The sequence below is a fragment of the Coccinella septempunctata genome, chromosome 9 (genome assembly GCF_907165205.1).
Source record: "Coccinella septempunctata chromosome 9, icCocSept1.1, whole genome shotgun sequence".
Taxonomy (NCBI): domain Eukaryota; kingdom Metazoa; phylum Arthropoda; class Insecta; order Coleoptera; family Coccinellidae; genus Coccinella; species Coccinella septempunctata.
Window position 1 is genome coordinate 17,511,062 of NC_058197.1, and position 23,387 is coordinate 17,534,448.

Sequence of the window (23,387 nt, forward strand, 5' to 3'; positions counted from 1 at the left end):
CTAATTAACTATTTTGGTCCACAGAACACACCCATAAAGTAAGTCAAGGGTGTCTTCTGTGAACACTCCCTTGACCAAAGAATATAGAGTACTCTATAATCTTTGCCCTTGACTCTATGTTTTGGTCTATGATTTTGATTTGTCTATGGTACCAGTCATAGAACATCGACATTTTGTGGCATAGAGATAGAACACATTTTACGTTGTCTATGACAGGAACACAGATTACTCTGTAATCTCATTGAACTCTATGCGTTCTCATAGAGTTCAATGTGTAATCTGTGGACAGGAATAAGATTCTGTGTGCCCGAGGTAACCTTGCTTTTTTGCTTGTTGGTGACAGTTACTGAATATTTTGATAATTGCATATCATATGTTTTCGTTAGCTTGAAATCGGTTGAAAGAGTGCAAGACCCCCATTTGATAAAAGTTACCGCTCTATTATTCATAACTTCAAGGATGACGGAAGAACGACTCCATATCGTAAGTAACGCGCTATCAACCAAAAGCTTTAAAATCTACGTTTTTTCCACTTATTTCAGGATTGGGGCAACGATAAGCTTTATAGAACCCAGAAGCAAGTTGAAAGAAACCCTTATGACTTGGAAGCTTGGTCTATATTATTGAGGGAATGCCAAACCAAGCATGTATCGGAAGTGAGGGCTCTTTACGAGCATTTGATCACAATATTTCCCAGTGCTTCTAGATACTGGAGAATATATATTGAACATGAAGTGAGTATTGTTAAAGTTGGATAAGTATAATGAACTAAACCTTTACTTTACATACTTCTATCCCAATACACTATTTAGTCAGTATTTGGATGTGTTCTTCAATATTTTATTCTTTCTTTTTGACTGTTCTTGTTCTGAAGTGAAAATTAATTGTTTCAGATGAAATTCAGAAATTTTGAACGAGTGGAAAAGGTAGGAGGTTCAATTATTCACTATATAATACACATAATTAATATTCTGAAAGTGTTCCATAAGATATTTGAAATAGTAAATAAATACAACCTAAGAACGATAAATATTTTTTCTATATCTTCTTTGTGTTCAGAAACAAGGAGGAAAGTTTTTCAAACCATCACTTTTAAATTGTTTGGTATCTGCTTCATCGAAATCTGATGGTTTTTAAAGGATTCCTTCTTGTTTATTCAACCTTTATTCTTAAATTTCTTTCACAGAACGAAACCTTAATGCGATAAGAAGTTTTTCAGATTTCAGTATTTGAAATATGAATTTAAGAGTATTCAAATCGTTTTCTGAGTAGCTGAATCTTCATTTTGGTTCGATCGAAGTCGGGATTTTTCTGCATAAATATTTTTTCTAAGACACAATTCATCTATAAGTTATTCACTATATGGCGAATCATAAACTGATTGTTTGAGCTTAAGAGCAAGGAGTAGTAATTTTTGCAATACAAACCTGGGGTATCAATCATATTGCTTTGAGAGTAGTTCTATAAAAGAAGTCCTTCAACAAACTTTACCTCATACTTTTCTTATCCTTGTTTTGGTTTAATCCTAACTGATCCTGAAATTCTGTTGTAATGTGGCATATACAAATTATCACATAAAGTACATATTTTCTCACCTTTGCATATTGACTTCTGATATTGGTTTTAATCATTTTTTTGTGTAAAGAAGCAGTTGAACAGTTGAACTTTTACATGGGACGTTATTCTTTTCGAGAACCAACACTAAGACTGATTTATCTAACAAAGTAAAATTACACTGGTTCTACAATTTTTTTCCTCACGAAGTACAGCATCAGACTGTGCCCCTTTTATATATTTCGTATAGCTATTGTAAGAGTAAAATAAAATTTATATTTTAGCATTTGTGTTTTTATCTTCATGGTTTAGATTAATTACTTGTATTGTATTGACTAAGGAACATTTAATCAGTGTCCTTGAAATGAAATAAAGGTTTTTTCTCACAGTGTTTTTGTTAACGACATATTTTCCACAGCTTTTCCAAAGGTGCTTGATGAAGATACTAAATATAGAACTGTGGAAACTTTATTTAGCCTATGTCAAGGAAACCAAGGCTTCACTGCCAACTTACAAGTAAGTAACTAGATTAGTGAATAAGTATTAGTAGTGTTCAATTCATTTAATACTTTTTCTTTGAAAATAGAGAGAAGATGGCACAAGCGTACGATTTTGCTTTGGATAAAATAGGGATGGACATACATGCCTACTCGATATGGAACGATTACGTTAATTTTCTGAAGGGAGTCGAAGCTATCGGTTCATATGCGGAAAATCAAAAGATCTCCGCTGTGAGAAAAGTATATCAGAGGGGTATAATCAACCCCATGACCGGAATGGAGACGTTTTGGAAAGATTATATTGCCTTCGAGCAGGTATGCAAGATATTTCATTCATTTATTTTATCACATTCTGCTCCTGTTTACAGGCAATCAATCCGATCATAGCCGAAAAGATGAGTATCGAAAGAAGTAGAGATTACATGAACGCCAGACGCGTCGCAAAAGAACTGGAGGTGCAGATCAGGGGTATAAATCGTAATGCTCCAAGTGTACCCCCAAACGGTACACCGGAAGAGAAAAAACAGGTCGAACTGTGGCAAAAATACATAGCTTGGGAGAAGAGCAACCCGTTGAGGACCGAAGACACCGCCCTGTTGACCAAACGCGTGGTTTTCGCCCTGGAGCAATGCCTCCTATGTCTGGGACATCACCCGGATATTTGGTACCAAACCGCTCAGTTTTTGGAGTACAGCTGCAAAATTTTGGCGGAAAAGGGGGTAAATTGTCATGATTCCGATGTTTTATTGGTTTAAATGAATTTTTTTTAGGATGTTAATGCTTCTAAATTGTTCAGCGAGGAAGCAGCTAATATTTTTGAGAGGGCCACTAGCTCGTTACTGAGTAAAAATCAGCTTCTGTATTTTGCTTATGCGGATTATGAGGAAGGCCGGTTGAAGTATGATAAAGTGCATCAGATTTACTCTAAATATTTGGAAATTCCGGATATAGATCCGACTTTGGTTAGTAAACTTTTTTAGCTTTGTTACGTTGGGAAATCTTTTAACTTTGCAATTTTTAACAGGCATACATACAGTACATGAAATTCGCCAGGAGGGCTGAAGGTATAAAGTCCGCCAGAGCCATATTTAAGAAGGCAAGGGAAGACAACAGGGTTCGTTACCATATTTTCGTTTGTGCTGCTCTGATGGAATATTACTGCAGTAAAGACAAAAACATCGCGTTCAGGATATTCGAATTGGGCCTGAAGAAGTTCGGGGACGTTCCGGAGTATATCACGTGTTATATAGACTACTTGTCGCATCTGAACGAAGATCACAACACCAGGGTGTTGTTCGAGAGGGTATTGTCTTCGGGATCTTTGGAAAACGAGAAATCAGTGTGAGTAATCTGGGAATATTCCAGTGTTTTGAAGGGAGGTGTGTTATTTTGAACGATTTTTCAGTGATATTTGGAACCGTTTTCTGGAATTCGAGTGTAACATTGGTGATTTGCAAAGTATCGTGAAAGTGGAGAAGAGAAGATCTGAGGTGTTGTCGAAGATTAAGGAATTCGAGGGAAAGGAAACTGCCCAATTGGTGGATAGATATCGTTTCCTCGATCTGTATCCCTGTTCAGCGCAAGAACTGAAAAGTATAGGGTAAGTATACTCTACTTCCATGGAAACTCGAGGAAATTTTACGTTTTCCTTGTAGATACACTGAAGTTATCAACATAACAAGTGCCGGTAGAAATCACGTGCTTCATTCCATTATTTCTGGGGATTCGGAGTCGCCTTTACCCACTCCGGACTATGCACAGATGATACCCTACAAGCCGAAAAGTAACCCCCTTCCCGGTGAACATCCGGTACCAGGTAGGTTGATGAAAATCGTTCGGTTTCTTCAGACATTTCAATTATTTATGTTTTAGGTGGCTCTTTCCCGTTTCCCCCGGCATCAGCACACTTGTGCACGTTGCTGCCACCCCCCAGCTGTTTCAAAGGTCCATTTGTGGTCATCGATCAGCTCATGGACGTTTTCAACAGGATCCGTTTACCGGATACTGGTAAGTTGGGTGAGTTACATTTAAATTATGGATTATTCATCTGGTTTTTTTAATTTTTAGTTCCTCAACCGTCCGAACATGGTGATATCCGTCTGTTCGACCTGGCCAAGTCGGTTCATTGGATAATGGAAGAGGGTGGAGGTATTGGTATAAAGAGAAGGAGGAAGATCGGTCTGATGGACGGTTCAGATGATGAAGATGGTCCGTTGCCACCCATGAACGATATATACAGACAGAGACAGCAAAAGAGGGTGAAGGCTTGAAAACGCTGGGTGTTATCCAAGCCGGACTATCTCGGTTTAGTGTTTCGATGAAGTGAAGTTCGTATTTGTGATCCGAGTGGTTTCATTCCGACCAACGAGTTGATTTATTATTATTTAGTTCATTACGGATTCTCCCGAATGATGTCATGCAAGATAATTCGAAGATTTCATATAAAGTATGTGATGATTAGTAATTTATTACTCCTGTGTTCTTTAATTAACTTTTCACATAATACATCTATATAAATCAATCTTTTAATCGTGATTATCTCGAAACAACAGTCGACAATCCATTTTGATACATTATTTTACATAAATATTATATTCGAACTCTAACAAACAATTTTATTGAACCAACTTAAAAAAATCCAACAATTCACTTATGTTTAATCTTCAAATGTCTCAGTTTTACGTGTCTCTTCAGGTCCGACTTTTTCCAAGTGCTGTATTCGCATTCCTCGCATCTATATGTTTTTTCCGCACACTCCGAGTGTATACTCTTAATATGGAAATTCAAGTTGTTTTTTCTGCTCAGTGTCGAGCCACATATGTGGCATACGTAACTGTTTGATTTTTTGTGGACGTTCTCGATGTGACATCGTAAATACTTGTTTTTGGTGCAGCTGTAGTCGCAGAACGAACAGTGGTGGTTTTTCGCTTTCAGATGGACGTCTTGTATGTGTAATTTCAGGGATTTCTTTTTGGGTGTCGAGTAACAACAGGTATCGCATATGAACAGCATCAGTTTTAAGTGGTGGTAGTTGACGTGGTACCTTAAGTGGCTCTCGGTATCCGTGACATGATCGCAGAGGTCACATTTGTAGTTTGAATGTGCCTCTGCTTGATGTAGTTTCATTAGATTTTCTTGACCGGTGAGGTAGTTACATAGGTTACAGGTATTGCTTTTCTCTTTGGGATGCATCTTCTTGACGTGTTGTTCGAGTACGGTTTTGGTCGATTTGAAATCGCAGAAAGAGCAGTTATGGGTGGTGTATTTGGTGGATTTGAAGTAGTGTACTACATCCATGTGACGTTTGAGGTCTCTTTTACGTACAGTGACATAGTCGCATAATTCGCAAGTAAAAGCTTTGACAATCTTGCTACCATCGCATAAGCCACATTTACCTTTGTGCGATCTTACGTGTTTTATAGCTATCTCACCATTGGAGACATATTTAAATTCGAGTTTTTTTCGTGAATCATCCTGGGTAGAATCTGTTTCACTGAAAGAATGAGAATATTATAAAGTGTTTAATATTTTTCATCGATTCTTACTCTACATATTCATATTCGATATCATGCCCATCTTGTTCTTCTTTAAGTCCTTGGTTTTCCTTTTCTGAATTGGCAAAATCGGACGATTCCCGAATAGTTTCAAATTTGATGGTAGTATCTAAACTTTGGTTTTCATCCTTAACATTATCAATTATTTCAATTTCCGCTGATTTAATCGAATTTACTTCTTCGCAAATCTCGTTTCCGAGCCAATTACATTCAATTAAAGATAGCATGTTTCAGTTTTTAAGAAGATCGCCTCGTTTTTTTCAAAATGTCGAGAATTAACAAAATGGTATTTTGAAAATTTGAATGGACGTTCCATAGAATTTTCAGAACTCTATGGTTGAATGAACCAAATTATGAAGAACACTGTATCGAGAGAGTGATACCTTGCGGAAGAATAGGAAACTAGGACTATACTATATGAAGTTTTCTTCCATCATGGGACAGGACATTACAGAGAACTGACGTGTGACTGAATGTCTAGGGATCCCTAATGGAGAAAATGATCGCTAGATGTCGCCAAATTGATCGAAATTTCATTTGAATTATTTTACGTTGAATTTTCCTTTTTGTTTTGGAATTCATCTATCACAAGATTATTTTGAAATAAAATAGGTTTAACCTCTCAAAACTCGACTGATGTGAAGCCTCTACGAATGGAATGGCTTTGTACTGGGGTTACTAGTTGACCATAGCTGAAAAAAAGTTCGAAGCCTTATTAAGAACGAAGATTAGTCTTCCACGTGGAAATACCCACATAATATACCCTTCTCATCTTGTCCGGTACATATCACGAGGAGTGTTTAGACAGAAACCGAGTTGTTAAGAAGGCTTAACGGATTACGATATAATACCATATCTGTCCCTCCAGATTTCCGCAGTGTTTGTTCTCAGACCCCAAACGAGGAGTTTAAGGGCGCGTTGGGGGTGTTTTGAAGGGGTTATTTGGAAGGCAAAACTGGCAGAATCATCATCAGGCCGTGGTTTTTCATCGAAAGTTGGAAAATTTCAAATATTATCAAAAAACCGTGGGTACTTCATAAATATCTTAGCTTAAACTCTCCAATTTTTTCCGGAATCATCAAACCACCAAGTAATCACGAAAGTCGGTGGCTTTAATTTTTTTTTATTTCCCTTTCACGCCCCGGTTAACCCTGCAACGAATTTCCTCGTTTGTTTCGTTTATTTTTCCACCTTCCAGTCTCAATTACGGGACCCGTTTCACTATTTTCCTTTCTGACACCGGCCATTTCAAAGGATTTCTCCATCAGGAACATGGGAATAATGCTTTTCTTTCTCGTTTTAAGGTCTGGTAAGCGGGGGTTGGAAGTGAAATGGGACCATTCATTTGCTAATTGCTCATTCTTCGCTTTCCTGTTGCGAAAAAGGCCGACAGGAAACGATAGAAATCTGAGTCTAACGGAAAAATACGGAAAATTCGGAGTCTAAGTTGATATGCAACAATTTTCACAAATTTCACGAGTTTTTGGTCCTTTTTTGATTGAATTTAGGTTGATGAACGTTTTCACTGTATGAAAAACCCATAATACTCGCCAGCCTGATTACGAAAGTGACTGTTATCGTTTTACTGGGAAGACGTTATCCTCTTCACATAAGATTATTTACAAAATAAACCACTTCCACTTTTTAAACACTCGATCGAGAGTTTTCTCACCAAACTACCAGTGGATTTCTCTCCAATTAAGATAGTTTCAATGAGCCGAGCTGTTTCTCTGCTCATTGTTCGTTTCGCAGTCGATTTAAACTTCTATTTGACCAGTCGACGAGTCAACCGGGCTCGAAGATGATTCACGAGATAGAAACGGCGCGGGTACTTGAGGTAACTGCGCTGATGGTGACTCCTTCGGGAGTTTCCACGAATTTGAGTTATATCCAGCGAATTTTTGACCACTTTGAGGAAATATAAGGAGTATATGTAGGTTTATATCGTTTGAGGAAAAGATAGCATGTTTGAAACATTACATTGGGAATGTAAGGCGAAAAATGCAATATCTTAAGGTTGGACATCTGGTAACAACTTCGAGGTTCAACAAGATTGAGGAAACGAGAAAATTATTCCTATGTTGTGGCTTGGGTGAGAGTCTATTTGGAAAAAATTTATTGAAATGTCCCAGATGTTGCCTCTCGGGAGGTCAAAAGAAGCCCTTTCTTCCTATGTCATTTTTTCCGATTCGGCCCTGATAAAAAGATTTAGCCCTTTCAAGTTTTCATAATGAGCTATGCCACCCCTGGAGTAACAATATTCCCTTCAGAATAACTAGCTAAATCTGTGACACTTTACATCTGGGGAACTTTTAAACAGACTTGTATTCAGTTAAAAGTTTTCAAATTTCACAGATACTCTTTAATTTTTGATCAAATTACTCTAAAACGGCGCATTATACGAGGAAATATGAAGAATACTTTTATTTTACAAAACGTTCAAATATTCATTATATAGCGTCCAATTTAGTTTCAAGAGTCGGGTTCATTGAATTTTTGGTATTTTTATGGTACGTAATGGTCATAAGGAGAAAACTGGAAGACGTGGGTGATATCTTTTGTTCGAAAAAGATTCATCAAATAAATGAAAAACTATATCCCAAAATTCATTTCAATCGATAAAACTGTTTGTGAGATAGAACTAAAAATAACATTTTTTCAACAGCCTGTATCTTTCAAACCGAGCCGATTTGGAAAAAATGGTAAGGGAAAAAAGTGTTTCTTTTGACCTCAAGAATCTACTGTTAAAATATTTGTATGAGTCGAAGACTCACTCTATACAGGATGTTCCTAAATTGAACGTACAAACGAAAAGGGGAGATTCCTTAAGTGAGTTTAAGAAAAAAAAGTCCCATAAACATGGGGTCGCAAACGTTTCGTTTTCGAGATACAGAGTGTTGAAGTTTGAATTTTTTTCAAGTTTTTTTCTCATAGTATCTACACTTCACAAGATATTCAACTGAAATTTGGCATAGATATTACATTTTAGAGTTCTCACCACGTGACATGGCAATTTCGATAGAAGATCTACAGGGTGATATTTTTTCTGGTACACTGCCACCTGTTCTTCTGCAGAACTTTTTTTTGGTGAGCAACTGTTAATTTGAAAAAAAGGAAAAAGAAGCTCTGTTCTTATACTAAACTTTTCGGCCTCTTGTAGTTTTGTCGTATCCACCACCGATTTCGAGAAAAAAAATTTTGAACGATTCTCTCGAAATCCTCGTGAAAATCCAAATTATGATGGGAAGGCCACTTTGTAAGCTGTGGTGAATGAATTCAGTGTCAGTTTTTATGGAAATTTTCCTGATCTGTAGCGCGATGATTCATAAAGATTCGATAAACTCGTATAATCAACACAAACTTCAACACTCTGTATCTCGAAAACGAAACGTTTGCGACCCCATATCTATGGGACTTTTTTTTCTTAAACTCACTTAAGGAATCTCCCCTTTTCGTTTGTACGTTCAATTTAGGAACACCTTGTATACCTACTATAAGGTCGACAGATTTGGTAGAAAAAAACTTTAATGAAGTGAACTACTCTAAAATTTTGCATGAAGACCCTTCAAAACATTATTAGAAAACCAAGAGAGGTAAATCAGTTGTTTTATCGGAGAGCCAAGCAGCCAGCATTAAAGGCCAGCATTCTATTCCACAATTTGCCAAGTCAAAGATCACCACATCCCAAAATCTCAGAACGTAATAAATCCAACATCATCGAGGCGTCAGCACTCATAAACATAAACCGTACCGTTGTATAAGGACAACAAGTTGCCCGTACTTTCATCCTACGTACTCCAGGACCTGCTGGAGCGTCCCTTTGTCGTTCCAAACCAGCTAGACCCACTCGACTAGACCGCCAACTTTTCTATCCGTTCCGGTCTCCGATAAACGACGTAGCCCAGGTAACCGTAGCTTTTTCTCCCACCTCTCAGGTAGATAAATAAGACGATAATTCACAATAAACAAAACGAGCGAGCCGGGTTCGAGAACGCCCGAACACCGACGAAACGAAAAGTTCACCACGCCAGTTCCTCATCCAGTTTACGCTCAGAGTCCAGTTCGAAACCGACGCCAGTAGACGTAGTCGCCCAAATTCAAGAGCAAGCGCGTCGTCACTAGACGCGGACACAGTTACGCCGTCAGACACCTGTTCGTTGGTTTGGTAAGCGCGGTCAAGAAGTGAGTGAAAGAGTTGAGCACAACGGTTTTCGAGTTGGTGCGGCTTGGTCGTTGGATTTTGTGATTTTTTTTGAGTGTTTGAGAGGGTGGTTCGGGTTACGATGGACGAGAAGAAGAGGTCGAGCCTGCTGGTGCGGTTGCTGGTCGGATTGTCGTTGTTTCAAGGTAAGGAGGACGCTCCGGGTCTTGGTAGGAAGGAGTCAACGGACGTTGCCGATGGGCTGGTTTGAGAGAGCGGGAATCGAGTAACCTTGACGATTTTTTTCGCGTGGTTGAGACGCTGGTACCTCCTGGATCCCTTTGGACGATTCAGAATCCATAAAATTCAGAATATGCCCAAAGTTTCACAAAAATTACCGCATTCCACCACATCAACGACCTGTTTTGTTGAAAATTACACACTTACACTTGATAGTTTTCAAGAAAAACTAAATTTTTTCAGAGCGTCGACATCTTACAGTGAAAAGTCGCTGTAATTTGTTGAAAATTCATTGAGATTTAGAGTGCGTCGCTGTAATTCTGCACGGTGCGGTAAGGTCATCGCTGTAATTCCCATGGTACAAGGATATATAGCTTCAATTACTACTAAATTAAAGTTCTACCAAAAACTGAATTACACACATCAATTATTCGGGCGTGATACTATGGACGCTAAAACCCTGACAATTTTTTCGCTCAACTTTACGTTGAAACCTCCTGAATTCAAAATAATAATCCATCAACTTCAATAAGATGAATATCTCTAACGTCTCATGAAAATCACCGCATTCCATCACTTCAGTTTGATGACAGTGACCTATTTTGTTGAAAATTACACACTTTCACTTGATAGTTTTCAAGAAGAACCTAATTTCTGAGAGTGCCTACACCTTAGAGTGAAAAGTCGCTGTAATTTGTCTTAAATTCATTGAATTAAGAGCGCGTCGCTGTAATTTTTACATTTCGAGGTGAAGTCATCGCTGTAATTCCCGTGGAACACGGAAATATAACTTCAGTTACTACTAAAGTAAAGTAATACCCAAAACTGAATCACCCACCTCGATTATTCGGGCGTGGTACTATGGACGCTGTAACCCCGACAATTTTTCCGCTTAACCTTACGTTGAAACCTCCTGAATCCCTTTGGATAATTCAGAATAACAATGTATAAACTTCAATGAGATGAAATTGAGAATATTCCCAACGTTTCACGAGAATTACCGCATTTTATCACTTCAGTTTGATGAAAATGACTTATTTGGCTGGAAATTACACATTTTACACGTGATAGTTTTTAAGAAGAACTGAATTTTTGACAGTGTCTACACCTTAGAGTAGAAAGTCGCTGTAATTTGTTGAAAACTGATTGGATTAAGAGCGCTTCGCTGTAATTCTGCACGGTTCAGTAAGGTCATCGCTGTAATTCGCATGGTACACGGAAATATAGCTTGAATTACTACTAAAATAAAGTTCTACCGAAAACTTAATTACACAAATCGAATATTCGGGCGTGATACTATGTAAGCTGTAACCCTGACTTTTTTTCAGTCAACCTTATGTTGAAATCTCCAGAAACCTTTGGATGATTCAGAATAATAATCCATCAACGTCTAACGAAAATTACCGCACCTCAGTCCGATGACGACTATTTTGGTTGAAAATTACACACTTACACGTGATAGTTTTCAAGAGGAACCAAAATTTATAGAGTGCCTACACCTTAGAGTGAAAAGTCGCTGTAATTTGTTGAAAATTCTTGGAATTAATAGCTCGCCGCTGCAATTTTACATTTTCTACATCTTAAGTCATCGCTGTAATTCCCATCGTATATGGATTTTCAATTTTTTCGGGCGTGATACTATGGACTCTGTAATTTTAAGTTTTAATTTACCGATAATCGTTGGGCGAAAGTTTTTTTCTCCGAAATAAAGTTTAACGTAACGAAAATACCACTTAATTCGATCGAATAATGAAGTAATTCTAAGCAGAATCTAATTATCGCTGTAATTATTATACATTATTCATTGTAATTGTTAATTAATCGATAACTCGTCTGCCAATGAATGAAAATTTGTGTCGGTTGTCTCTAGTTTGTTCCCTATGAAATTATCGCTGTAATTTTCAATCGTTTATTGGAGTGGCCGCCCAAATTACTAATTGATCGAAAAGTTGATCACTCAGGAGTCATCATTTTTGCACCATGGTATCACCGTTCGAATCCTTCATCATTTCATTAAAAACATTTCGTGCTCGATCCAATCTTCGCTGTAATTTTATGTCGTATAGTGATATTGTCGCTGTAATTGGTCGGTAACGGAATTACAGCTACAAATCAACATTATGAAGACGAATTATCGCTCTATTCAATACGAGACTACAGGTGAGAATGATACACGTTGGAATTCTCGCTGTAATTATTCAACATATACAGGGTGACATCCTCTAGCGATCCGAGTACTATCGCGCGAAACTCCAGCGGTGACATCGTTGTTGGTAGTCTAATTCCGCGAATTTTCAACGTTTCGTGAATCCCATTAACCGCGTTTCGTCATGGTCGAGTTTATTCAACTCCGGCGTTTTATTCGGATAACTGCGAGCGAAAAGTTCATAAACCCGCTAAAATAACGCCCACCACGTGTACCACGGTACGAATTTTCTATCGATAGATCGGTCATCGTTCCGTTTGGTTGGGTTTGGACGGCGGAACATACCTGAGGTTGTCGCGGGTAATTCGGAAAAAAATTACGAGGATTCGGGTCTAGAATTTTCCCACGAGTCGCTGAATATTTGATTCGGTTCACTGGTTGGTAACTTCCGATAATGAACGTCTCAAAATTGATAAATTCTTCTAGGAAATCTTGGTCTAGTTTTCTTGTGTTGTAAAGGATATGCTGGGTGGTCCATAAGTAGCAGTCTTGTCCCAAATTCGATGTCCAGTGACGGAATCTTGGAAAGTATGAGAGTTAGAGCAAAACGATCTTTTTTCAGGCATTTTCTGGTAGACAACAGAGTCTCTGACTGCTCTCGCCGTTTCAGAATTCCGAAACCTGGCCCGATTGTGAATCCAAGTGACACGGACGAACGATCATTCTGTTATCGACTCAGAGAGGCGGTTTCTTCGTCTGTAAATCGACGGAGACGTGTCTAGAATTCTCCATTCTTCTAACGGTTATCTGACGATGCTATCTGCGAGGAAGCCGTTAAATCCGAAAGAATGCGTCCTAGATTGGGACAGTCCGGCGACATATCTGTCAACTTAACACCTCGATTTTTCGGAATTTGAAGTGAAAATGTAGAAAAAAGTAGACGGACCACGTTTTTGATTTACCTTGGTCTATCGTGATTTTTTAAGAGCGTTACAAATGTGTTAAAACGATTGTAAATTCGTAGTAGAAAGGCTGGATATTTATTTGTTGCTCAATCATTCATACTCCGGAACGATTGTCCTACCTTAATCATCGAAACGTGAGAAAATTGAACGCAATCATCAAAAGTAGACTTCAAAAAACTTCTTAGCCTTCAGAAATGAAATCCCAGTGACAAAATAGCGGATTCCTGTCATTATATAGCATTAAAACTCCTCATACTCCCCTACGGCAAAACAAAACCTTAGTCACACACTGAATCACGGTTTCCAATAATGCAATTCCAACCATTTCAACCTTTTTGCCACAAACTAGTGTGTAATTCACAAATAGCAACAACGTGCATCATATGAGTCATAAAACGAATATTAATGCAGGAAAATAACGGCCATACTTAAAGTTATCTCGCGTAAAACTCAAAACATCGAGTACAGAATGAAAAGTATCGGAGATATTTCGATAACCAGTCGATTGTTGCGGTTTTAGAATGATGCGATTGTGTTTCCAGAGTTTCGCACAAAAATGGACGATGTGGGACATTCAATGAACAAGTTCGCATTGTTACTCTCGATTCACGAATGTTACTTGCGGTTTTGCATATTCGAATAACGCAAACCGCCAATATCTCGATATAGAATTGGAATTTTTCAATTTGTGACGTATTTTATTCGTCTCATGTATATTCACGCTGAATCCGGACACCCTGTAGACTCCCCATGCTTCCAAAAGGCCCAAAAACGCCCCCCAAAGCTTTCCTCTTGAATCTCACCCCTAAAATCTGTAGAATAAAACGATGAAAACGCAGATATAAATCCAATATCGACAGGATTCATTACCCTCATCGAAGTCCGGGGCTAATCCTTTCCGGATGATTAATACCGGATTCTCCCCTGACTTCAACATCCCCCGTTGTTTGGTACCTCATGTAAGACACATGTTGTATCGGTCGATAATGGAAATCCCAACCCTCGACAGGGGGATGTAATTTAAGCGTTCGGAACCAAAGTTCCTCAATTCTCAAAAGAATCTCGCAATTGTGTTACGAGTACCCCGAAGATGACTTAACTGGACGAAATCGGTATGGACGATCAAGCGCTTCAGCCAAGCGAGGGAATGCATGCAAATATTGCTGAGATTAATAAACTAGGACAATTGTCTGAAGCTAGGGAATATTTCACATCAGATCATTAGCTTCTTCTACTTTAAGAGGATCAGATCTGAATAGGACTCAGGTTTGGTTGGACTGAACCATTCATAGCAACTCCAGAAGAGAGCAGAACGATCCAAGTTCCGTTTTCCCTGGTTACCGAGAATAAATCTACAAAAAGACTCAAAAAGAAAACTATCGGTGCCATCAAACTTATAATTTCTTAGGGCTACTTGCGACTGTGTGCCCTCCTGTGACTGAAGAGACCCAACTGTGACCTACCACACTCCGGGCATGGATAGTCACCAACCAGATCTGGCAGCCGCTGTATTCTTCTCGAGTTTCCATTATAACTGTGGACCAAAGACCTCCACTGTGATCTGTCCTACGCTACTTGTTCCCAGTTATGATTGGCATTAACTGACTTAGGGAATGATGCAAAATATCCTTGAACCGCTTATACTGGCCTCCTGGTTTCCGAGCTCCCTCTGTGAATTCGCCATACAGAGCTATTTTGGGGAGTCTTGTGTCTTGCAACCTCAGAATGTGGCCGCTCCATCTGAGTCGGGCCATCGTTACTTGAGTCTCAATTGTTATACAACACGCGCGCTGCAAGACACTGCATTTGAAGCTTTGTGGAACCATCCGATGTGCATTATCTGTCTTAGATGACGTTGTTGCGTTTGTTCGAGCTGTTTAATGTGTCGCCTGTAAGGCGTCCAGCTTTCGCTTCCGTAAAGAAGCGTTGGGAGGACCTCTGCTTTCTAAACAGCTGTCTTGGTCTTCAGATTGAGGTCGTGATCTTGAAACACTCTGTCCTTTAGCTTTCAGAATGCCCGTGATGCCGAATCGATACGGTTGTGTATTTCCGTGTCCAGGTCAGCCCTAGTATTTATGAAGCTTCCCAAGTATTTGAACTGCTCGACCTGTTCCAGAGTTTCAACCTCCAGGCTGACTTCTGTTTGAAGGCTTTCTGGCGGACTTACCAGGATTTTAGTTCATAACGTCATAACCTCCCATTTTCGTACTATACAGCGTGTAATGTGTCGAATTTCCATGGCCAACCGAGTGCTTTTATGAAAGTGACTGGATGTATGTTCAGCCTGGCTTCCGGGTCACTCAGGAAATCAACAGGCCAATACATTCGCCAGGAGAGAAGCACATACTCCTCTCTGTGGCCCGGAAACTATTTCTGTGATATACAGGGTGTTCCACGATTGTTTGGCCGTGTGGAAATCCTTTCTGGAAAGAAATCCCTTCAACAATGCTCCCTTTATCTTTTCGGTTCGATCTTAATGAATTTCTTCAGCGAACGACATCCTCCAAGTGCCTAGAGACATTGTAGAAGGTCATAAAAACTTGTTCCTACGTCCTGAATAGGACCGTTCACGGTCCGAACCCATTTCTCGTCGCTTAATCAACCAAAACACTAATTACCGAGTCTGCGAGGGCAATAAGGCACAAACCCATTCGGATGATAATGAATAGGACGATGAAATCGGGAAAATGGCCTCTGGAAGGAAGGTATAAAGTCCCGGTTTAAGGCGGCAATCAAAAAGCGATTTCCTGCAATCTAAAATCGGACTTGAGTTCGATAGGCCATGTCGTTGTTCTTGGTCTTTTTCGGGAAGGGGTTGGTGTAGCTGGCTCGGTTATTGCTGTGTCAATTGGTCCCCGAAACTCAAAGAACTACAGGGTGTGAAGGTATATATTCTGGAAGAGCAACTCTTCTAGTGATAAATCTGAGAATTTCATCTATTTCGGCGCAACCGTTCGGTCTTGGGGAAGTCTTAACTGAACCCAACTTTTTGGGAATTTTAGAAGGTCATTTTTAGAGTGATTTATCTTCCAGGAAAATTATCGTAGATCTGAATGTGATATATATTCTGAAAGAGCAACTCTTCTTGTAATAAATCTGTGAATTTTATCCATTTCGGCGCAACCTTTCGGCTTTGGGGAAGTTTTAACTGAACCCAACTTTTTGGGAAATTTTCGCAGATCGTCTTTTGAGGAATTAATCTTCCAGGAAAACTATCGTAGATCAGAATGTGATACATATTCTGAAAGAGCAACTTGTTTAGTAATAAATTTGAGAATTTCATTCATTTCGGCGCAACCGTTCGGTCTTGAGGAGTTTTTAACTGAACCAAACTTTTTGGGAAATTTTCGTAGATCGTCTTTAGAGGAATTAATCTTTCAGGAAAACTATCGTAGATCTAAATGTGATACATATTCTGAAAGAGCAACTCTTCTTGTATCAAATCTGAGAAATTAATCCATTTCGGCGCAACTGTTCGGTCTTGAGGAAGTTTTAACTGAACCCAACTTTTTGGGAAATTATCGCAGATCGTGTTTAGAGGAATTAATCTTTCAGGAAAACTATCGTAGATCTAAATGTGATACATATTCTGGAGGAGCAACTCTCATAGTCATAAATCTGAGAATTTCATCCATTTCGGCACAACTATTTGGTCTTGAGGAATTCTTAACTGACCCCATCTTTTTGGGAATTTTTCGAAGGTCAACTTGCGAGTGGTTTTTCTTCCAGGAAAATAATCGTAGATCTAAATGTGATACATATTCTGAAATAGCAACTCTTCTAGTAATAAATTTGAGAATTTTATCCATTTCGGCGCAACCGTTCGGTCTTGAGGAAGTTTTAACTGAACCCAACTTTTTGGGAAATTTTCGTAGGTCGTCTTTAGAGGAATTAATCTTCCAGGAAAGCTATCGTAGATCTAAACGTGATACATATTCTGAAAGAGCAACTCTTCTAGTGGAAAATCTGAGAATTTCAGTCATTTTGACGCAACCGTTCAGTCTTGAGAAATTTTCAACTAACCCCATCTTTTTGGGAATTTTTCGAAGGTCAACTTTACATCCAACAATGTCTGCTTTCTCCTCTACGCAGTGAATTTCCCTCACGATTTTCCCCAGTGGCGTCCGCTCCGAAACCCCACCTAGTCTTTCGCACCTGTCAAGCCCCATTCCAACCACGAGACATCCACCTAATCCCCTTCTGTTGGGGCCCCAACAAAAACCACCTGTTTCGGTCCTTTCTTCCTTGCACAACGAGCAGACCAAGTAACGTTTGACGGTCCCTCTTTGTGCCCCAAGAAAACCATTACGGTAATCTCATACTGTTATATAGATATTTAATGGCCAGGCTGGAATTAGGGGATATAAAGCTTTTCTCGTTGATGAAAGGATGGCCCACAGAGGTCATCAGAACCGATTTTATTTAGTTTTTTCATCGAGTGTAGATATAGGGAATCCGGTTGGGTTGTCTTTATATGCTTTATTCCACATACAGAATGAGTAAAAAGCAAGAAGAATCGTTAGTTTCCACTGAAATTATGAATTTTGTACTCGCTCCGCATATACAGGGTGAGTATACCAGAAATTCGAAGAACGACACTTTAAGAGGTAAGTCGAACGTTCACTAATGAATATTCAACCATTGCTCCGTTTTCTATTAATTTGTTATTAAAAACTCAGCCTGTAGGTGTCTGCAAGATATATTTATGCAAGAAGAGGGATCTGGTACAAAATTATTGGTTGAGATTTACTCTATCATCTCCCAATATTTAATAAACATTGAAAATGTAGAACTGATTTGTTGTGAAATCTTGGCAGTATTTGAGATGTAACTGTGGCCTAATTATCTTTGTTTTTACACGTTTGTCACGTAATGTTATGTGTAATTTTTGTTCGTCGTCACTTCCTACTGGATATAAACATCCAGGAATCCATTTTCGGTTCAATTTGAAGGGCCAGAAATGATTTTTCATTCATAACTCGAAAAGAAGAGAACTTTTTTTCAACTTCTGCAACTTTTACACTTTCGTTGAGCGCGTGTAATGGAAATTTCAATGTCCATTCTCAATCGAGAACAAGGTGCCTTATCGGCGATCATAAAAATTTAATGGTTCTGCTGCAATCTCGAGTTATTCCGTTATAAATTCACGGAATGACCGAGTGGTGTCCATATAAAGACAAATATGGAACGTTTTTCTATGCAGACTCGAGAAAGTGCATCTTTTATGGTTGACCCCCTTCTGAAAATGAGAATTACTGCGTTTTGGAGAAATCGATGGTTGAAATAGAAACTGTGTGTGCCACTCGATCTCTTACCGGAGTATTTCCACCTGCAGAATGCGTTCGTCAAAGATTGTACAGGTTGAGTCTTTGACTTGTACAAATATTTTACCAGTAGATTCTTGAGATCAAAAGGAACACTTTTTTCCCTTACCATTTTTTCCGAATCGGCTCGGTTTAAAAGATACAGGCTGTTGAAAAACCATAAAGGCTACGGTTTTCACCATTCTTCGTTTCCATGAAAAAGAGCTAGGAAATGTGTTGTCTGAATTCTTCTAGCTCCTATAGTTCTCAAGATCCTCTCAGTAGACAACGTATTTTGCCCACCCTGTACATCTGATTAGGGAATGCACAGTCCATTCTCTGTCTCAATGAACGCGACCCCTTTCAAAACCTAGAATCAATAGGGAATCAAGATTGTTGCTTGGCTACCATCTCCTTTAACCTTTATATCCTCCCGATGGGGCAAGATCCAAAAATTGCACCGATTAGAGATCGGGGAAAATCCCGAATGGAACTACAACGGCGCCCCGTCCCCGTCCCGGCAATTTCCACCGAGAAAATCAGGGCCACCCGCTCCCCTACCGTCGATTTGCATATTTCTTCGGGGGCCAAACCTATTTATTTCGAGATTGCATGCATAATCCGTTCGGAAAATAATGTAACTCAATTTGGAAAATGGGAAAACGGCTGTCACCGAGACGGGCCAGGCTTTAGGGGAAATTAGGAAATGTGTCTGACGACGGGGGTAAAGAAGGCGCCATCAAAAATCGTTTTCAGGTAATTTTCTAATCGACGCGGAGCGTGGTTGGCGCTACCGGAGGTTCTCTTGGTCGGGGTAATGAGGGATCTGAATGCAGCGTGCGTTGTGCTGGTCATTACAGATGAAAAATTGATTTTGGTGGTGCAGAGGCTGCACCGGAATTCATGGAGGGTGGCAGCGATCGAAGGGCTGAAATTTTCCACTCATATTTCCTACATTACGCGAAAATTTAAGGATATTTCTGAGATATTTTCCGTTGCTCAGATTTCTCTGGCGTTTCTGATCTATTTCAGTAATTTTTCCGAGACTTTCGATTCTCTTTTCATTTAATTCTTTGTCTCTGTTATTCAAACCTAGAATTTCTCATATTTTCACTTACCTTGTATCTGATCAGAATGATCATCTTGAAGCGAATATTTCTGAGATACATTTATGGAAAATCAGTGATCTCTATCAATTGTTGAGCAGTGTATTAAAAAAACTTACATTTTCAAGTGTTGATGCTTGATTAATGAAAATTGGAACTTTCCACTGACCCTATACAGGGTGAGGCTTTGACTTATACAAATCTTTTAACAGTAGATTGTTGTGGTCAAAAGAAACACTTTTTTCCTTTACCATTAATTCCTATTCGGCCCTGATAAAAAGGTATAGCCATTTTAAGTTTTCATAATGAGCTGTGCCACCCCTGGACAAACAAAATCACCTTCTAAAAATCTGTGACACCGCTCATCAATCAGTGGATCTTTTAAAAAGAGTTGTATTCAGCCAAAGTACCCTATTTTTTCAGATACGTTTTAATTACATCAAATTACTCGAAAACGGTGAATTATACGGGAAAATATTACTACTTCTCATTGTAACTTGTTCTCCCATGATACATCCTCACGTTCATTCATCTTGCTCGATAAACATGTTAGTTTTCAGCCCTCTGCACTTCTCGAAACCAACGATTAGTGGTTGTCTCTTAGTACTCTCGATTTGCACCTCTCATAATTTATCAATTGTATCTTAAGGACTTAAGGATAAGCTAGTAGCTAGTATAGTACAAAAAAATACCCTTTCAAAAATTTAGGGTGAGTCTTCGAGTCGTACAAATATTTTAACAGTAAATTCTTGATAAAAAGATATAGCCATTTTAAGTTTTCATAATGAACTGTGCCACCCCAGGAAAAACAAAATTACTTTCAGAATAACTAGCTAGATCTGTAACTCTACACATCTGTGGATCGTTTAAACAGAGTTGTATTCAGCCAAAGTACCCAATTTTTCAAATTTCACATATACTTTTAAATTTTTGAATATCAAATTACTCGAAAACGGCGCATTATACGAGAAAATATGAAGAATACTTTTATTTTATAAAACTTTCAAATATTCATTAGGTAGCTTCCAACTTTGTTTCAAGAGTTGGGTTCTTTGAATTTTTAGTTTTTTATGGTACGTACTGGTCATAATGAGAAAACTGGGTGATCTCTTGTCTTCGTAAAAGCCGATTCGGATAAAATGGTAAATAAAATAAGTGTTCTTTTCGCCCTCAAGAATCTACTGTTAAAATACCTGTACGAATCGATGACTCACCCTGTATATGTATGCAGTATTCTGCAACTGGATGATCACACAGTTACGTAACTCATAACGTGTGAACACCTATTCAGCAACAACCTTTGGATTAAAACGATTGTGAAAGTGAATTCCCTCTTGATAACTATACTCGGCTGCATAAACTGTATAAATTTAACGCATTGTAAGTCCGGCCTTACGTAAAACCCAAGTACTCGTTGCATATCGCAAAATATCTCGAATATTCACTCGGTTAGTCGATGAAATCTGGGTTCGGGTTAATTCGAGTGGTTATTTTCTGCGGAAGCTCTTTCCCCATTCATTAATGTGAAATTAGGAATTTGAATAACGAGAGAATGACGAGGTACCAATTAGCCTAAAGGAGGCTTCGACTTCCTCTTTAGGGTCTGCAAGTTGTCATGTGAGTTGTTAAGGAAACACAATGAAGAGCATTTGTGGATTTATCTGCACCATATCATAGATACCTAAAGTATTGAAGGATGATTTGATTTTTACACACGATTTCAAGAGTGAAGTGGCGTAAACCTTTATGGTCCAACTCTTTCCTTGATTCGAATGTAAAGGACAAGAACATTTGTCACTCTGAATGAAATTTCAACCAAGAATTAGTTAGTGAACCCTCGAATAGAATTTTTTCACGATGATCATCACAGTCTTCTTGTTTGGGCCCTGCAAAAATCGTCATGAAAATGGGGTGAAATAGGTTAAAAATGACAGGCACACACTTTCAATAAACTGTCTTAATTTTCTACACTGTTTTCACACCAAATCGTTTAATGAGATTTTGTCGAAATTCCAGGGGTTGTAGCTCAGCCATCTGGAATATTTCATACAGACAATCTATGATAAAATGGCTTATTTTGATGACTTCTACTTTCTGTGGAAAAGCCTCACCTTTGTAATGACCCTGTACATATGAAAAAAATTGTAACCCTCCTAGAATTTTCACAGTTTACGTTTCTGTAACGTAAAAACTTTGAAGAAGTACTCAGAAGCTCTTGATTTTTTCAATTTCATCTGGAATCTGCATATTTTTTCTCCCATTTCGAATCTGAAATCTGATTAATATCGTCTATATGTTATGATAAACGTGATATCTACCAGCATTCATATCTGACCTAATCTAATCACCTGAAATCAAACGAAAGTCGACGATCCCAAAACCGACAACAATGGACGATATAGGCAGATAAAATATAAAATTCCAAGACTCCACCACCACGACGTAGGAGAGAGATTCTTTTCCGGTTTCTCTTAATAACCATAGGCTCTCCGTTTTCGAAGAACCGTGGCACTGAAGATTAACGGGGGAGTCAACGCACTCTCCAGTTAGAGGTACCCAGACTCCGGCTGTACCGTGGCCGTATAAATGTGAACCTGACCAGTTCTTTGAATAGTCAGGTGGGTTAGGTGGGACGGCGGGTTATAAATCAGTTGGGCGTCCATTTAAACCGCGAATGAGGAAAGAAGTATCTTTCAAACCCAGCCGATTAAAAAAAAATGGCATAGGATAAAAGTGTTTCTTTTGACCTCAAGAATCTACTGTTAAAATGTTTATACGAGTCAAAGACTCACCCTGTATTTGTGAAAAAGCATTGGCCCAGATCGTCGACGCCAGTCTCCTCATTATAAAACACGGTCTTTGTGTGGGTCGCGTGGAAGAAGACCAAAAGGGGTCCACCAAGCAAGAAACCTGTGCGGGTAGATCTGTATGAGGGGGGACAAATGGCCTTGGCTGTGATGATTTAAATGGCTACAAGTTCACCCTAACCACCTCTCAGTCTGATGAAGTGGACGGTTTTCCGATCGTATAACCCTTCCTGGTGTCACCTCTCGACTGGAGGGTCCTTCACAGGTTGATATTATGTGTTTTGTGACCTCGAAGACGTTTGTTTCAACGCCAGGGTGTCAACTTATCCTTTCTGTTCGTTTTGGGGTTGATATTCTGGGTGGGTCACTAGTGAGAATTAGATATTGGAAAATTTATACAGAGTGAGTCTCTGACTGGTACAAATATTTCAACAGTAGGTTCTTGATGTCAAAAGAAACACTTTCTTCCTTTACCATTTTTTCCAAATCGGTTCGGTTTGAAAGATACAGGCTGTTGCAAATAAAAAAAAAATTGGTTCCTTCTCACAAACGGTTTTATCGATTGAAATGAATTTCGAAATATAGTTTTTCATTAATTTGATGAATCTTTTTCGAACACAAGATATCACCCACGTCTTCCAGTTTTCCTATTATGACCATAACGTACCATAAAAATACTAAAAATTCAGAGAACCCGACTCTTGAAACAAAGTTTCACGCTGTCTAATGAATATTTGAACGTTTTGTAAAATAATAGTATTCTTCATATTTTCTAGTATAATGCGTCGTTTTCGAGTAATTTAATGTTCAAAAATTAAAAAGTATCTGTGAAATTTGAAAATTTTGGTACTTTGGCTGAGTACAACTCTGTTTAAAAGATTCACAGATGTGTAGTATCATAGATTTAGCTTGTTATTCTGAAGGCAATTTAGTTTCCCAGGGGTGGCATAGCTCATTATGAAAACTTCAAAAGGCTATATCTTTTTAACAGGGCCGGGTTGGACAAAATGGTATAGGAGAAAAGTGTTTCTTTTGACTTAAAGAATCTACTGTTAAAATATTTGTACGAGT

At 38.7% G+C, this 23,387-nt stretch overlaps 4 protein-coding genes across 5 annotated transcripts in view; 2 read left to right on the forward strand and 2 right to left on the reverse strand.

Annotated features, from left to right (window-relative positions):
* LOC123319966 overlaps positions 1 to 23,387 on the reverse strand; it is a 451,417-nt gene that overhangs the window by 265,564 nt on the left and 162,466 nt on the right. The window lies entirely within an intron of this gene.
* LOC123319888 (protein suppressor of forked) lies at positions 323 to 4,525 on the forward strand. The gene is made up of 12 exons (XM_044906943.1): positions 323 to 483; positions 543 to 734; positions 894 to 926; positions 1,973 to 2,070; positions 2,141 to 2,369; positions 2,423 to 2,773; positions 2,825 to 3,016; positions 3,079 to 3,395; positions 3,460 to 3,654; positions 3,710 to 3,870; positions 3,927 to 4,061; positions 4,122 to 4,525. Exons 1-12 carry the CDS (start codon positions 460 to 462, stop codon positions 4,322 to 4,324), a joined length of 2,130 nt encoding a protein of 709 aa, XP_044762878.1. The 5' UTR covers positions 323 to 459; the 3' UTR covers positions 4,325 to 4,525.
* LOC123319925 (zinc finger Y-chromosomal protein-like) lies at positions 4,516 to 6,057 on the reverse strand. Its single transcript, XM_044907011.1, has 2 exons — positions 5,600 to 6,057; positions 4,516 to 5,547 (listed from the first exon to the last, which is right to left on the reverse strand). Exons 1-2 carry the CDS (start codon positions 5,833 to 5,835, stop codon positions 4,701 to 4,703), a joined length of 1,083 nt encoding a protein of 360 aa, XP_044762946.1. The 5' UTR covers positions 5,836 to 6,057; the 3' UTR covers positions 4,516 to 4,700.
* The window catches only part of LOC123319899 (fasciclin-3), a 144,088-nt gene continuing 130,305 nt past the window's right edge, over positions 9,605 to 23,387 (forward strand). Inside the window, exon 1 of one of the 2 annotated variants that reach the window (XM_044906961.1) lies at positions 9,605 to 9,955. In XM_044906961.1, coding sequence (XP_044762896.1) covers positions 9,892 to 9,955 — 64 coding nt within the window. In that variant the 5' untranslated portion in view covers positions 9,605 to 9,891. The remainder of the gene's footprint in view (positions 9,956 to 23,387) is intronic. The other variant, XM_044906960.1, reaches the window with a different exon arrangement.

Excerpts from the sequence above, each read along its gene's own strand:
- LOC123319888 (XM_044906943.1), top strand. The coding sequence starts at position 460 with ATGACGGAAGAACGACTCCATATC. Across the intron at positions 484-542 it reads CGGAAGAACGACTCCATATC|GATTGGGGCAACGATAAGCT; the intron begins GTAAGTAACGCG and ends CACTTATTTCAG. Across the intron at positions 3,396-3,459 it reads TTGGAAAACGAGAAATCAGT|TGATATTTGGAACCGTTTTC; the intron begins GTGAGTAATCTG and ends ACGATTTTTCAG.
- LOC123319925 (XM_044907011.1), bottom strand. The coding sequence starts at position 5,835 with ATGCTATCTTTAATTGAATGTAATTGGCTCGGAAACGAGATTTGCGAA. Across the intron at positions 5,548-5,599 it reads ATCGAATATGAATATGTAGA|TGAAACAGATTCTACCCAGG; the intron begins GTAAGAATCGAT and ends TCATTCTTTCAG.